Source organism: Haemorhous mexicanus, chromosome 8, assembly GCF_027477595.1.
Source record: "Haemorhous mexicanus isolate bHaeMex1 chromosome 8, bHaeMex1.pri, whole genome shotgun sequence".
Lineage (NCBI taxonomy): Eukaryota > Metazoa > Chordata > Aves > Passeriformes > Fringillidae > Haemorhous > Haemorhous mexicanus.
Window position 1 is genome coordinate 5094394 of NC_082348.1, and position 17460 is coordinate 5111853.

Here is a 17460-nt window from a genome sequence, read left to right on the forward strand (position 1 = left end):
ACAACAAGAAAAAATTTAGTATTAAATTCTTGATGGGAAATGTATTTGTTAAATACTGTCATTCCATAAAATATAATACATTAAATTGTGCAGATGTAGATAAACACTGTAATGTCATTTATTTCTTAAAAATTTACCTGATCCTCTTTAAAAAGAAAGATGAATTTGTTATTTGTTGTTGTTGTCACTTTAGATATCATTTTTAACCCTTTGAACAAATCTATCAGGGATTTTTTAGACATTTTGTTTATGTTTAGGCATCGCTGAATATACATGTGAAGATAATGTGAATCCTTGTGGAGATGATGCATTCTGTAATCAAACAAAATCATCCCTTTTGTGTCAGTGTAAACCTGGATTTCAGAGAAACAGGAGGAATAGACAATGTGAAGGTACAGAGATTTTCCATCTTCCCTTGATGTGAAGTATTAAAAGTAAATTCTGTCATCAATTTTTTGTGCTGGAGAAGGAGATACATATCATGTCTGGGTTTTTTTTTTCCACAGAGTAAAAGCTGTTTGATAGCTATGGCATTAAGGAATAATAAAAAACAAAACAAAAAAAAAACACCCAACAAAACCAAAAAACAAAACAAAACAAAAAAAACCCTCAACAATAAAAATAAACAAACAGCAGAAAGTATTTACAGAATATGATTCATACGTTTTACCTGGAGAGGTTATCAAAGATGTAACATTAGTTGTTAAGAACAATTGATTTAACATAAGTTGTTAGAATGTCAAAAGGTTCAAGTCAGACTATTAAATAGTTTAAGGAGTAAATGGATTTTCTAAGGTTTTGTATATTATTTAACATGTTGAGGTTGGCATATGAGGATATTTTGAGATGCGTAAAATAATGAAGATGCATAATACAGAATTGAAATCAAAGTGAACAGATAGAAAGTGAAATTCCTTAGAAAATTTAGTCTTCATATGTATCATGCCCCACTGGTCAGCAGGAAAATGTTTATGAGTTCCCTTTGTTCATCTGCTTTGTTCCGTGATTGTAAGAACATGTTAAATAACAGGGTACTCCACTACAGGTATAAATTACAATTTTTTCTTCATAGATGTCAATGAGTGCATGGTATTTGGCACCTGCTCCCAACACTGCCATAATTTAAAGGGCTCTTACAGATGTGAGTGTGAGAAAAATTATAAGGAGAGGAACAACAGTTGCATAGCAAAAGGTAAGGCTGTAAAAATCCAAATAGGCAGTGCTGTCATTTGTTATGTAGATTGTCCATATTTTTGAAGCAAATTTGCCATGGGAAGATTGTATTAATGAGTCATTAGTATTTCACACATAACATGGACTCTCTCAGGGTTTGGCATCATTGCCTGTCACTAAAGAAATCAGATTATGACATGGGAACAAATAGGGTTACTAATGGAAGATAATGGTTTGTTATTATAGGAACACAGACATAATTCTGAAAGCTTATAATTTAAAAATCTGGGAATCATTATCCTAAATCTGAATTTTCCACAAGCTTCATTTCCATTGTGATACAGTTCATGCTTCCTTCTTTCCTCACTGATATTTGCTTTAACCAACCTCCTCTTTGTTCTTGCATTTATCAGGAGGAAGGGAACAAATGATGTTTGATATTTCATACTCATAAGGAGGAAGTGTGACATTTTAAATTGATTCTCTATAGATAAATGAGATACCAATGGAGCAATAAAAATTATCCAAATACATTCTAAAATATCAAGCAGATTTTAACTTTCTCAAAACTCAATGTATTGATATTAAAGAACATTTTCTTATGAATAATATACTTTACAACATCTGGATCAAGATGGTATCTGGCTATCTGAAATGAGGTGTAAGACACAGGTTCTGTTGCAGTCAAAACTTCACAGCCTTCACCAAAGATGAAATCATTCCACTTCTAATTTCCAATAGAGCAATTTAAAGCCATGTTTATTGACAGCTCTGTGTTCCTGTAATATATACATTTAGGACCCTCTAAAGACAGCATGCATAAAAAAATTTGGTATTCATATGGGTTGAATTCATAATATCCTGTATTTTTGTGTACTGCTTAAAATATTCCAATTCCTATATTACATACACCTTAAAATGTAGTCCTGGGTGTCTCCCTGTGTGCTTGGAGTGCACTGACGTTGATATGTTGATATCAGAATATCAAGAGTTGCATTTATTGCCCAGAGTGTAGGTGTTTCTGCAGTCTTCAACAACCAGAAAATAATTTTAACCTCAGAAATTCTATCAGTTGAACACCAGAAAGCTACTTGAGTTAAACACACTGATTTCTGCATTAGTTGACATTTACCTTATTTTTGTTTCATTGCACTAATCCCTAGGCTCTGAAGATCAAGTTCTCTATGTTGCTAATGACACTGACATCCTGGGTTTTGCATATCCATTCAACTACAGTGGTGCTCATCAGCAAATATCACACATTGAACACAATTCAAGGATAACTGGAATGGATGCATATTTTCAAGGGGATATGATTGTTTGGAGCACTCAGTTTAATCCAGGAGGGATTTTCTACAGAAAACTTCACGACAGAGAGAGAAGGCAGAGTAACAGTGGCTTGATAGTAAGTGATCAAAATCAAAGATTAAATCACACAAATTTCGTTCAATTTATTTTTCTATTCTGACTCTTCTGTAATAGCATGGGCTGATTCAGTAAATTAAAATGTCTATCTGAGAATGATTTTATTTCTGTGATATATATGGCTACTAAAACTTTTCTGTTCAAGACTGACAGATTTGGTAGAGTCTCCAAGACAACACAATTGTAGGATTTAAAAAACTTTCCTGCAGAGAAGTAAACACTATATTAGAACTAACTTCCCACTATATTGGGAAGGCTGTATACCATCAAGATTCTCTATTTCACCAGAGAAAAGGGAAGAATATAATACATAGAAGAAGAAAGCCTTGAATTTCAAATCTTTGGAAGACAGAAAATGGAGATTAAACACAAACTTAATTTCTACAGTGATCATATAAACAATAAAATTGGCAAAGTTATGACATGTATTCAAATGTTAGAACAATTGGTATTTATTCCCATTTTTGTTGAACTGCATATTATCTTATTTTGAATAAGCATAAACGTAGGTTTGGACTTTGCAACAGAAATGTGGATTTTCATAAGCTTGGGTAATTTTAAGTGGTCTTTACTTGAAAATAAAATTAATGCAGGTTGTTATTCATTTCACCTAAAATATTTCTGAAAAGTTCTCTAGGAAGTGATATGATGTGGTCTTTACATTGGTGTTTCTATAATGCTGTAAATTTAGATTTTGGGATTTTTGGTCTTCATTGAATTTGACAGCAGGGTAGAGTTTCTAATTTTTTTCTTGGCCAGTTAGAAAAAACACCTGTCTGGCTGTTTCATGGTTCCTTAAACTTAGGAGAGGTAACAGTGATGACCTCCCATCACATGCCTGCCTTTATTCACCCAGAATAAACGGGAGTAGCAACAGCAGCCCAATCTTTCATCTATAATTCATGCACTTCTGAAACCACTTCTGAGTACATCCACCCAAGGATATTTCCTCTCCAAGTGAATGACATTCCTGACCTTTGACACCAGCAGGGCACAAAGCCTCCTGCTGTAGGCACCAATGGACTCCGAAGATCCTGGAATCAGTTCTTGTATCTTTATAAGAGTGGTTTAAAAGCAACACTTCCACCTGCCCAGCAGAAATATCTAGATTTTGTTCACAGAAAGTGTATGGAAAGCAGATCTGAAGTACAAGTAATGCCTAGGATCTCTAACAGATCAGCTCTGTTATTTGTGTTTTGCAGCAGGATACCTGTGGTGAAGATGTGGAGTAATTCTGCTGTGGAGTTTTTCTCGTTTAACAATGTGGTGTACATTTCTGTTTAAAAAATCCTGCTAAACTGATCTCTGTATTGAGTTATTCATTAGAAAATAATGAAAGTGTAAAACCTTGTGAAGTTAGTGTTGAGAAGGTAGTGGTGTTTTTTGGTTTGGTTTTTTTGTTTAATTTTATTTTTGGGGGGTAATCTGCAGGTGCATTCTGCAAGAGCAGCTTGCTGACCTGCAGCCTCTCCAATAAATCTAACACTTTCTTAGAGGTCCATAAAATGGAGCATAAGCTTCCTTCAGAGATCTTCATAGTCCAGGGATGGAAATTTTCCCAGCCCATTTATCACTGTCTCCCTGTTTAAACTAATAGAGATAAAATATTCTTAGAATTAGTATTTTCCTAACGTACTGAAATAGTATTGAGTTTTTGTATCCTTTTTCACTGTCATCTCGTAGTCTCTTCCTTTTCTATTCAAAGATATTGAAAAAATGATGGGTTTTTTTTTTACCCCATGTTCCCCTGTCCCTTCAGTGCACACAGGTCCTCATAACAATGCTTGATCCAAGCTAGACAAAGCTTTTTTTTCAAATCTGAATGTGGGAAATGCAAATACAGACTGTATTTGAATATATATTGGACACTTCTCATTTATATTTGTGAAACATTTGCTTCTCAGTGTACTTAACCATTCAGTTATTTTTCCCAGCGTTATCTCATTAATATTCAAGTATTGTTGCCTTATTTGCAGCTGATCAATAGGTTAATTTGTTTTATAGTGTTGCTTTAATATTGTCACTGAAATTTGGTTTTAAAAGGCTTGAGAATTCCTTAATTTTAACCCAAGGTTTTTTTTAATGGATAAGTTTTCAAAGGTTACATTATAACTTTTATATCAAGACTTTGATATGTAAATCAGGACAGTAAACTTGAACAAAGTCACCTGCATTTTCAGGTAATTACATTAATGCAAAAATCCATCTCAACCAAATTGCTCCACAGAATTAGCATATCAAGAGCCTTCCTCAGAGAATAGCTTTAAGTAGCTCTCCTGATTTTCTGTGAAAAGCGGTTTAAGACTGGTGCAAATTCAAGCATTAGAGGAAATAGTAAATATCAATTCTTCAGAGTTTAGTGACAGGTGCAGAAGAGGATTTCATCCCAACTGGGTTCAGGCAGTCAGAGTGAGCTGGTGATAACTGGAGCAGCTGTTTGCTGCCTAACCCCTGGGGAGAGCTGCAGAAGTTATCTGAGGTGAACAATGAACATGGAGCCACCCCACACTTCAGCTCAAGTGCTTTATTTTATGGAAGAGGACAAAAGATGAACATTAAAATGATGATACCATCTAACAGGAAGAAAAGCACAGGTTTTGTGGTGTATCCAGTCATTTTATTGGCAGCCTGCTCCAGCCCCAGAGTTCTGAGAGCTTCACAAGAGCCCTCAACCACCCTTGTGATGAGTCCACCCCTGTTTCCCAAAGCTTGCCCCAGGACCCAGTGCACCCCTGTGAATGCAAACTGCTTCCAGCCCTTTTCTCTAAAAACCAGGAATTTATGGTTTTATCTTAGAGCTACAGCTCTGTCTGGATGAAGTTGATATACTTAGAAGGCTCTTTCTGGAATCAGCTGGTTGGGGTTTATAAATGATCCTACTTTATGTAGTTCCAGTGGTGGATTGGTGAATTACTGCACCCACTGGGATGCTCATCTATCAGCAAAAATGTTGTGTTTCAGTGGGCAAAATTTTTACTGTTCTAGTAATATAACATTAGATAATGTGTTATTTTTTAATGCAGAGGCAAAATAAAACATTACTTTTGTCCCACAGCAATTCCATACCCAAAATACCTGCAAAATAAATAAGATAAAATACTGCTTCAGATGTGCTTATGATACAAATTAGATTTGTCATTTGTTCTTCCTGTTGAACATTGCAAAGGGATGTGTTCCCACTGCATGTGCAACATATTTTCTTCAGTCAAACTCAACTTTAGGGGCTGAAAATCTGCAATCTGCCATTATATGCAAAAGGTTTCCAGATCCAAGTTGTTGCTGCAGCTTCTTTTTTTATGTTTGTTTGGTTGGTTGCTTTGTTGGGTTTTTTTGGTTTTTTTTAATAATTCTTTACCTTGAAAACAGAATTTACCATAGACAGCAGTTCTGGTCAAAAGTCATCAAGCTGACGTGGTCTGTAGCTGTGCAGAGACTTCCAAACTGTGAAAGGCAATTAGCTTTCAAACCCCAATTTTTCTAATAAGTTGTAGTACATTATAATTACCATCAAAGTGGGCTAAAATCACTGTAGAAAACACTAATGTGATTTTCTTCCTGTATTTTCATCCTTATTTTGTATGCAGAATTATTCTTCAAAATTAACATAATCCAAATAAGCTATTAGGTAAGAGCTCATTTCCAGTTAGCAATTTCACTAGACAGTGTGAGAAGATGCAGAAGAGCTCAGAAATATGATGTGGCTGCAACTTAATGAGCACAACTGGAAATTGCACAGCCACAGCATCAGCTAGTGGGTTTTTTTTCCTCTTTTTTTTTAAATCTCTTACACCAGATGGCTCCTTGACATTTCTTCTGTTCATCTCCTTCTTCATTTGATCTTTAATATTCCCCCCAGCATTACTGGAACTGAAACCAGACTTTTCCTGTCTGGTGGAGGAGTGAGGTCAGTATTCCTCAACAACCCCATCCTCATTCCCCAGTTTTTGTAGGCTGTCTCTTTTAAGATGTCTCATCTGCTTCTAGAACCACCTTTTTTGGGAACCATCTCTCAGTGTGCTTGGCAACTCCCATCCTGGTCTTTCCAGGCTCTCAAAAAAAAAGTCTTACTGTAAACTGTGGGTTTGAACAGTCACAAAAAAGAAAAGCTGAGAGGTTTTTTCTGGCCATGACAGCTGCTTTCCTTTTGAAAGAATATTTGGTTCCAGCATTGTAAGCCATTAATCCTTGTGGTATCCAAAGAGATCTCCAGGTATGAGAGGTTTGTTGACTCAGGTGCCTGAATATTGCCCAGAATTAAAAGGAGTTTGGACTAAAAATACAGTTTGTCTTATCTGAAAATACCCCTTTTTTTTTTGGAATCTGGTCCTTTCTGTGAGTGTTGCTTGGATAATAACAAAGAAAAAAGTTTGTTATAAGCAAATGCTACACTTAAAAAATTCTGTTATTTGTGGAAGCATATGCCACCAGTGTCATCATCTCATAGCAAAGAATTATGGTACAATATTTTGTTTAACTTTAAAAATCATCTGTGACCCTGTTCTTAAACAATTAGTTTTGTAAATGACTGATTTTGCTGGTTTACTATCCCTCTAAATAGAAAATACAAAATCAAGGTTCTACATATCTATAATACATACCTTCTATGAAATTTTTGCAGAATTAAAAAGTTTATGAGCAATGAACCCTCTAAATTCATCCTTGTGATCCTGTTATTTCACCTAGAGAATGAAATGACCATTATTTTATGATAAAATAGTCTACAAATGTCTTGTGGTATTAGGGGACTCTGACACTTAAGGGAAAACAAATTATTTTAGGATTTTCTTTCCTGGTTTTTGGTTATGTGGCTTAGTAGCATTTCATTGCTTTATTTTTTAGGGATATCTGAGGTTTTTTCATAATTTAACTTGATATAGTTATAAGTAAATAGGCAAACAACTGTTTGTGTATTTATTAGCTCATGCTGGTCTTGAGGTTTTTATGATACACTGCATTCATGATAGAAAGAATTGGATAATCCTATTTTACAGGGAATACTCATTTCTGCAGGAATTCCAGTGAACTTTGGAGTTGTTCATATAGCTCTCCTATTTGCAATGGAAATTCCTGTCCTTAGGACCATCTTTCAGAGCTAAGCCTTAATAATTATGGAAAAAAAATAATGATAGAGATCCTGAAGTTGATAAATTTAATGTTATAATCAGTCAAGCATCTTTTGTGTGTGAAGTTGAATATTCATGAATACAGAGGGAATTTTATGCATTTTTCTAAATGCAGTGATTTTCTCTGCCCACTCCTCAGGATGGGCTCACTCTGTTTTCACTGAGGGCTTCGGGACGGAACACCATGGAATAAAATAGCTGCAGAATCTTAAAACTTCCTTTTCCTTCAGTTTCAAATTACAGTCCAAAACACTTGTTTGCTTCAGTATCAGTAGTTCAAGTAGCTGATGTCAAAGTGATTTTTCCCTACTGTGGGAAGCCTTAAACTTGAGAGAACAGATTTGAAGCATGGCTTGTTCTTCTGCATGGAATAGAGGTGCCAGCAGATCCCTCAGAGCTGAGCTCCTGCAGGTGCAGATTAAGTCTTTCCAACGCAGTGTTTCTGAATAAATGACAGGAATCTCTGGCTGTGCAGCTGCTGTGAAAGGCCATTTCCACAAATCTGACTGCACCATCTGTTCTCTTTAGTGTCCAGAGTTCAAAAGGCCCAGGGGCATTGCTGTGGACTGGGTGGCTGGGAATGTTTACTGGACCGATCATTCCCGGATGCACTGGTTCAGCTACTACACCACTCACTGGACCAGCCTCAGGTACTCCATCAATGTGGGACAGCTGAAGGGACCCAACTGCACCAGGCTCCTCACCAGCATTGCAGGAGAGCCATATGCAATTGCTGTCAATCCTAAAAAGGGGTATGTATCCTTCAGCACCACTCTGATTTGGTAATTCCAATAAAATTGCAAAACGCAGCAAAGGAAAAAAAATTCTGCAATTGTCTAAACTTTCCCAAGTTGTTTACTTAATTTCCTGCTCAACTTACCTGAATGTAAACCATGACCTCCACTCTGCCAGGAATGTTGTAAGGCTCACAAAAACTGAGCATCAGTGGTGTTTTGAGGCTCTGTGCAGGCATTCAGCTTAATTTTTGTGTTTAATATTTCAGGATGATGTACTGGACAGTGATTGGGGATCGGTCCCACATAGAGGAATCATCTATGGATGGTACTCTGAGAAGGATACTGGTTCAAAAGAACCTGCAAAGACCTACAGGTAAACACCTTATTTTTCCCAAATACCTGTGCTCAGGAAGATTTCAGTTTCTCAGTTTAAAACAAACAAAAAACAAAAAGAAAACAAACAAACAAAAAAAAACCCCAACCTGACAAAACACCCAAGAAATGGGCATTTTCCTGTATTTACTGCCTGAAAATACTATACTAACACCCTTCTGTGTTTTCTTCCTTTACTTCATGGTAGAAAATAGATGTTCATGGAGTTTTTAAATTTTTGTCAGATATTTAACACAGGCCTATAGAGAGGGAATGCAAAGAAAGAGTTCAAACCTTTAATATTTCCTCCCAAATGGGACTTTGCCAATATTATTTACGCTGTTCTTAAATTTATTAACACAAATGACTTTCCTATTTCAAATAAAAGGGGGGGAGAGTTTGAGCATTTGGGCTTGACTTTACAGAAATGACTATCACAGGAATGTTATATGTATAAAACAAATAGAAATACTTTTATCTCTGATACCATGAAAGTACATGCTAGTTATGTATTAATTTGTATTTAAATCTTCTCATTAAAATGCAAAGAATAATTTAAAGCTGGAGAGTGGGGACTGCTTCTAAAGCATGCCCCTTACAGGTGCCACGTATCCCACAGAAATGACACATTGTGATTGCCTTTTACCAGAAATTGTTCTCTTTAGCCATATCCCTGAATGCCAGTGTTTCTTTAAAAGAGGGGTTTTTAATGGAGTTTTAAATGTAAACATGTTTCACTGGTCTGTGAGTCAGATTTTCCCCACTTTCTCTCATCTATCTGCAGCTGATTAATTTATGACCTTAAGAGGAATATTTTCACTGTTATGTATAATTTCTTTTGATGTATTTTTTCTGACTTACCTACTTACATAAATAGGAAGAAAAATACCTTTTCCCATTCTTATTAAAGATGCACTGCAACTTCAAAAGCTCAGAATGAAATTATTTCATGGTTTCAATATTTTCTTCAGGCTGAATGTTTGACATGACCTAAAATGGCATATTAACCATTTAATCTTCCAATGAGAAACATGGACTACTTGATTTAACTATTTAATTATTGCCTAGAGGCTGGGTATTTATAATGCCATTGATCTTTTATTCTCTTTTTTATTCTTTTCATATACAGATGAAAATATGCATAAATAGCTATATATCTACCAATATTGCTGTTTAAGTCTTGCAGCAGTAATGTAGCTAAAATACTCTGATTTTTAATTCTGCAAGACTGCATGGGAAGTCTTGGTGATAAAAATGAGAACAGAATTAAAGGGTGCAAAGACTTCATGAATTCTGAATGCCTTGTTTTTAACACAGGATCCCACTGGTGCAATTGGCATATTAGATTTTGGTTGGCAGAACAGGTTAGAGGATTTGACTCTATTTAATTCCCACCTGGTATTTCTATCTCTAGGAGAATGGGTTAGAAAAGGTGCTGACCTTGGGGCAGAGCAAGGTGAAGAAAGTAAAAATCCATGGTTGCCCCAAGGGGAAGGTTTAAGTGGGAGCTGTAATATTTTATTCTCTTTGTTTTCCAGTCAGGTCTTTTCATTGCCACAATATTTTGTGTACCTGAGAATATGAATGACATAAAAATGTAGAGTTATAGAAAAATAGTCATTTACTTTTAGGTTTTGTGTTCCTATTTGAACTTTATCTCCTTTGTAGGTCTGGTGGTTGATCCGTTCAGCCAACGCTTGTTCTGGGCTGATTTTGAGCTGTCTGTTATTGGCAGTGTTCTTTTTGATGGGTCTGACTCAGTTGTGTCTGTGAGCACAAAACAAGGTATGGAGAGCCTTGGTATAACATGATCCTCATTTCATTTTATTTTAGTTGGCTGAAGTTTCACCATTCAGAGGAATTATGTAAGCAAAAATCAGTGATTATTGAGTAATTTTTTTGTGCTTTTGTTAGACAATGCTTCAAAATTTATCCAAGCAAGTGTTTTAGATAAGATAAAGATAATTTCAGCTTTAAAATAATCTAACAAAATTACCTTAGGGGAACAAAGATTCAATGACATGTCACATCTGCAAGTACAGGTATTACCAAGTAACATTGTGATTAATATTTAGGCTTGATCTCACTTGGACTTCCATTAGAGCTGCCTGCATTGAACTGGAGTTTTAGGGGTTGTAGAACAGCTGATCTGAATCAGTTCTGGGAGAATAATGGGCTTGGCTTCCAGGTCAGTGAGTAATCACAGAATTCTGCTGAATGTGAATGAAGAATAAAATCTTCTGATAAAAAAGGAGATAAAATCTTCTGATAAAAGAAGATTCTGGTGAAGCAAACTATTTTCAATTGCATAATGTCTTTTTAACAACTTTTTAAGTAAGAAATTGATGAAATTTGAGTAGAAAATTAAAGGAATACATTAAAAAATTATTTGAAAGCAGCCTTTTGGGGAGGATTGATTAGTGGGCAGTTGGTTCTGGAGAATTGTCAGGGTGTTACTCTACTTGGTGCTACTGAGTGTTTTAACCCACAATTCACCAGGATATTCTGGAATATACTGGGAGAAATCTCCCATCATCCTAATTGGGAAGGACAAGATTGAAAACAGCTTATTTTGATTTAAAAGTATTTTATTCCACAATTTGTAGCAACATAGATGAAGTTAATCATCTGAAGAGAGATCACTTTGAGTGTAGGGATCTGACCACAGCCTCCTCTAGCACTGGACTGCAGGAAAATTGGGGCAGTTTAGAAATTGCTTTGCAAAGAGACTAAAACCTTCAACCCATTGAATTAAACAAGCCTAAAAGAATTAATTAGAATTCATTCATATTTTCATGAAAATGAAATACTGAGTACCAAGCACTGATAAAAATGAGAGAACAGTAGGAAGAAATTAAGGCTGATTGATGAAGTTAAGTAAATACAAGGGAAATACAAACCCATTTTTAGAGTAAATGGAGAAAACAGCAGGCACAAGGTGTCACAAGGAATATATTCTGATTTTTTTTATGGCTTCAGGAAGAGATGCATTTCAGGCAAAGAAGTTTTAGTTAGAAGCCATTTCCTTGTTGAGTGTGAAATTCTACAGCCAGTTGTACACAGGAAATCCAACTGGTGGCTTAAGGAACCCTCAGAGCTCTTAAAAATGAGGAGTTGGTAGAGTTAACAATTTCTTTTGCATTAATTTACTATAATTATGAACTAAAACAAGCGTAGTACAAAAACTGCCATTTCAAATATGTTAGGAAGGAGCTGAAGAACTGTTTTGTCAGAATAATTTCTTTGATGTGAAGCAAAATGACCTCTCTTTTCCTTGTCACATACATCTAGTTAAAGTGTTGTACCTAAGGTACAACAAGTAGAACAAGTCTGCTCTAATTAGTGAGTTGTTACTACAGAGTTTCTTTTTTTTCAATTACCAGCCAGTTTCTGAAACTCAATTGTGTGGAAAACTGATAAAAATCTTGAAATCTAAGTTGTCTGCAAAATGGAAAGTGTTCCTTTGAGGAAGTTTGCTTTTTGAAAAGTAATTTTTGTGAGGACCAAACAAGCTGTCTGAAAAATAATGTCCTTAGGTGTTAATCACAGTAATGAACTGAAGTTTTTATTTTAAAAAGTTGTTTATTACTTGAATATGAATATGTGTTTGTATTTACTATCCATTTTTATTCAAGGTTTACTGCATCCACATAGAATTGACATTTTTGAGGATTACATATATGGAGCAGGCCCTAAAAATGGTGCATTTAGAGTGCACAAATTTGGCAAGAGCCTTGTAGAATATCTGAGTGTGGATGTTGATAAAGCAAAAAGTGCCTTGATTTTTCACCGCTACAAACAAACGGACTGTGAGTAAGCATAATTACTGGAAATACTTTAAATTCAACCTCGGGGGGGGAAATAACCAAGTTGTTTAAACATAAACCAGAGCCTGATTGTACAAAATGAAAATAGATTTAATAATTTTTTTATATAATTTTGATGTCTTTGCACTCATTTGAAAGGACGCTGGACAAATTTGTACAGAAATGCCTTTTGTACCTGCTCTGTAACTGAGATGTAAAAAAAATTAGAAGAGAGATGAATAACAATCCCTCTAGCCAGAAGCAGATGAAACTCTTTACTCCATGTTACCAGTAGATTTTTTGGTAATGGAATAAATTCTGTCCTTCTGTGGGTCTTCCATTGCTGTTTGGGGAATGTGTGCACAGACTTGAGGCTGTTGATATCCTGGGAAGTGGAAGTGCATCAGAATTTTTGTATCTGATTATTTATATTTTCTTAGCTTTAGAACACAGTTCTAAATTTTTTAAATAAAAAAAATAAAAAGCAATGTCTCTAACATTTTGTCTTTTTAAACAGTGCCTAACCCCTGCTTGGACCTGACGTGTGAATTCATTTGTTTACTCAACCCTTCTGGTGCAACATGTGCTTGTCCAGAAGGAAAGGCATTGATGAATGGAACATGCATTGATCAGAGCCTTCTAGGTAGGTACTGAAAACTGCAGGAAAACCAGAAAATAAGCAGCTGGTCAGTTTTGGTCATTGCAAAAGGCCAGGCTGGCTGTGAGTGCAGAGTTTTGTGATGTTGTTCAATACACACATTAATTAGCTGAAACTGAAAGGTGAAGAAACAAAATCCCTGATTCAAAAAAATACCTCCCCTGCTAATATTCATCAAAGTGAAAAATGAGCTTTCAGCTTAACTGATACAAGATGATAATTAAAAGTACTCACTCATAAATACTGACCAAAAGACGTTTGAAAAGCACTGAGGTGTTTTGGATCCCAAATTAAAAGTGAGTCATTCAGGAGAAAAGAAACACTGCAGCAATGGTGAAAGGCAGTGAGAGCAACATAGCAAATAATAATGACTTTGAAGTAACAGTCAGAGAAAGGGAAAAAACCTGCAGCATTTTTATCTAAAATTATATATTCTGGGAACCTCTGTAATGACTAATACTGAGACACAGGAAACCAGAATTCATATGAAAAGAGCTTCTAAGTTCTTGCTGTGTTTTAGGGGTGGGGAGGGAATCTTTTCCATAGAAGATTATTAAGTACTTTAAAATGTCTTCACTCTAATTTAGGCCAAACCTAGCTTGGTCACACTGCTGGGATGATTTCTTAGCCAGCTTGAATTTGTAAATGTTCTAGAAATCACAGAAGAGCATTTCTTGTGTGTATTATGTGAATTAGGATGTTTTTCTGAAGTTTAATTCCAGGCTCAGAAGTGCAAGTGATGGGTATTTTGGTGAGATCCTCTGTGCTTAAAGTGCTCAATTTAGCAATTAAATTAATTTACCTGAAATGTCATAATTCTCTGGAGAAAATCTCATTGATCTATACTGCCTAGACTTCAAGTATTGAATTAACAAGACTGTGTTTTAGTGGTTCATGATGTGGTATTAATAAAACTGTTCAACTCTGGGCAAAAATCAGTCTGAACACCCTCCCTGCCCCTCCATGTGTCAGCTCTTTGTCCATCTCAGGTGGGCAGATGTCAAGAATTTCTGCTGTTACAGCACCACCCAAGAATTATTGCAAACTACCCAGAGTTACTACTTAGGTGTTGAAGAATGGACAAATAGAAGAAATTTGTTTTCACTGCTGACTTATACCAGTTTGAACTCATCATTTCAGTACTCCTCCATTTTTACTAGTGGGCAAAGGATTATGCTGTGGTAATGTTTTCAGGAATGTGTGTTTTTATTAAAGAGAGATCTGAAGAGGTTTTTAAATGACTTGTTATAAATTTTTATGGGCAGGCAGAAAATGCCTAGAGAAGCATTTTTAATGTATTGATAATTTTCAGTACTTTCCCATGGCTGCAATATCTGTTATGACTTTTTAAAGGGCTGCTGAATAAGTGCTTCCTTAGTTTTTTGTTTACAATTAGATTTCAAGTAATGCCTAATGTAGGCTTTTTCTTACTTTTTCTTTCATCTAGGTTAGTTTTGTAATAGTAGACTGCAAGTTTGAGTATCACAGATTACAAATTAGGAATTAGGAAACTTCTGTATCATAGCACTCTCTAATAATTTTTTTGCAGTATTTTGATTTTTTTTTTTAAGCATTAGGGAATGCAAAATGTTTGTCTCTTGCTGAGACTCCACTTCAGCTCCCAAGGACCAGCAGAGATTTCTGGAAAGATCAGAGTTGACCCCAAGATCAGCATCTTGGACTGATACAGGTTTATAATTAAAGGCTGACTGACAGTCACTTGCCATTAACAGGTCACTAATAGCCTGCAAAGAAACGAAAAATCAATTTATAAATCAGGTCCTTTTCCTTTAGGAGGTTATACAGTATGGAATAAAAAACTAGGTGCTGCAATTTCTTTTCCAATGAAGATCTAGGAAATGTATGTGAAATATTCCAGACCCCACACATTCACCTTGTTTAAAGCTATTCAGAACATTTTTGGCACTTTAAGGATGTCAAGAACCCAAACCAGAAAATCCTATCTTACTTGTCTGTATATTGTTGAAAGGTGACCTGACAATCCAAAGGGAGATTATACAGACATATTTTTTTTCATTTCTCTGCAATAAAATCCTGATTCAATGTCAGTCAAAATATTTTTGTTGATTTTGGTGGTCTTCTTGTTTTTGAGGCATTCTGGTTTTATTGTGCTTGCACACAGCTATTTTACGTCATGAAAGTCTTTTACTCTTAGAAATTAGTAGCAATTGTGGATATCAAGAACTTGTAGGGTTGAACTATACTTTTTGAATAGAATGTAATTCAAGCTACAATAGAAAATAGTAGGATCCTGGATATTCATAACATTTTTAATGCCTTGGATTGTTTTTTAAGTCTTTTTAAATGCAGTGAGGAAACTACTGATAGATTTCCATGACTTGGCAGAGCCAAAATGGGACAGCCATCTCCATTTCAGTAGAATTTCTTCTTAGTCTGTCTACCATAAAGGTTGGTGACTGGAAGATAATCTCAGTCTTGCTCCGTTCCTCGTGCTACATCCCAAAAACTGACTCAGATTCTTGTTCATTGGATTGTTCAGTTTCTTCCTATTTTTTTTTTTTTTAATGAGAAGAGAATTAGCTAAGTCCTAAAATTCTGCATACTGCTACTCTTGGCTTGGTCCACTCTGTTATTTTTCTTCCTGAGCCATACATGAGGAATGTTAAATATTGACTCCTGAGTGGCTTTCTGTAGGACTGAATCCAGATTGCCTCAGACAGCTGTTTCCCCAGCACCTCAGGCAACTGAGGAGAAACAGTTTCTGGGCTTGATCTGGAGTTTTCAAGCTGGAGTCATTTCAACATATGGGTTTGTTGCATCACTGAGAATGTTTTTTCATAACAGAGTGAGTACAAGTTCCAGTGTTTTCTGAGATAAGCTTCCATCTCATTTCTCCCTGGTTGATTGTGACTGACTGACCAGAATTCTTTTGGGGTTTATTTATGGACTGAAACAGGCTGGACTTTTTCAGTTTAGAAGCCACCCTTCAGTTTTCCTAAAGGAAAGAGCAGAGTGCCACTTCATTTTCCTAAAAGAGACCCCTGGATTTGCATCCATTGGGTTTCTTGTATCCAATAGTCTGTAGCACAATGAAGCTAAAAATGCACCCAGAGGATGAGAATGGAGAGAATCGCACTGTAGGAAGACATTGAGTCCCACAGCTGAAGGAGCAGGAGTAATGAACACTTCCAAGAGTTCCCTGTTCTGGAGGCACACACTCATCTCTTTCATCTTAAGAGGGGAACATTTCTGCTCTTTTGGTTGAATGGAAAGCCTGAGGAAAGAATTCCAAAGACTCGGAACGGGTGTTGCTTCTGAACAGAGATGAAACATTCAATTTATCATGTTGCTTCCCTCAGCACATCTCTGGGGGGACTTGCCCACTGCACAGATTGCAGGCAGAGAAGGTGCTTTGGCTGGGGTTGGAGAGGCTCATCCCTGTGTTCCTTCTTTTTCAACCCCCAAGTCTGCCTCAGGGAGGAGGAGCTACTGCAGTTTGGTCCATGCTATCTTCTTGGGCGTTCTGCTGCTTTTCCAGACTTCTTAGGTTTCAGAAGAACAAGGGTCACACAGAAATCTGCTTCTGGTTTGGAAAAAAAAATCTTATTTACAGCATTTCTTCTGTATTTACAAAGGGGTCATTGTGGGGAGGGTTGTTTCCCAGTGCAGAAGAGAATGGGTGCCAGTTAGATTTTCACACTGTGCATTCTTTTCTTAGCCATTCTCTTCCTTTTAAAACTGTAAGAAAACAGATGTCTTAAGAGGGGAAAAAAAAATATGCGAAGGGAAAACAAAGAGGAGCATCTGTCTTACAGCCTTCAGACAAAATTTGGGGAGAACAACTTGTTCTGATACTTTTCAGCATATGGCAAATTGGCAGGTGTAGTAAGACTCTCATCTGAAGGAAGATTTATAGAACTTCACCTCAACATTAGAGCTCTGCTCTCTGTCTTTATTCAGTGCATTCAGCTCAGTAAAGGATGAGCTACACATTTGTCCAAGGGAGAGCCAAGAGCAAAGAACTTTCTCCCCCATGGGATGAATATTTCCCACTGTGGGGGGAAACTGGTTTTGTCCCAAACCTTGTGCTCTATAACATCATCTCCCCATTTAACTTGTCCAGTCTACAAATTGGGGGATACTCCAAAAAGGAGAAAATAGTAAAAAGATGTATTTCTCTCAAG

At 36.1% G+C, this 17460-nt stretch overlaps 1 protein-coding gene across 1 annotated transcript in view; it reads left to right on the plus strand.

Annotated features, from left to right (window-relative positions):
• LRP1B (LDL receptor related protein 1B) overlaps positions 1-17460 on the plus strand; it is a 477945-nt gene that overhangs the window by 422227 nt on the left and 38258 nt on the right. Inside the window, exons 75-82 of the mRNA XM_059852348.1 lie at positions 258-392; positions 1073-1192; positions 2337-2578; positions 8250-8473; positions 8725-8831; positions 10499-10615; positions 12466-12639; positions 13154-13279. Coding sequence (XP_059708331.1) covers positions 258-392; positions 1073-1192; positions 2337-2578; positions 8250-8473; positions 8725-8831; positions 10499-10615; positions 12466-12639; positions 13154-13279 — 1245 coding nt within the window. The remainder of the gene's footprint in view (positions 1-257; positions 393-1072; positions 1193-2336; positions 2579-8249; positions 8474-8724; positions 8832-10498; positions 10616-12465; positions 12640-13153; positions 13280-17460) is intronic.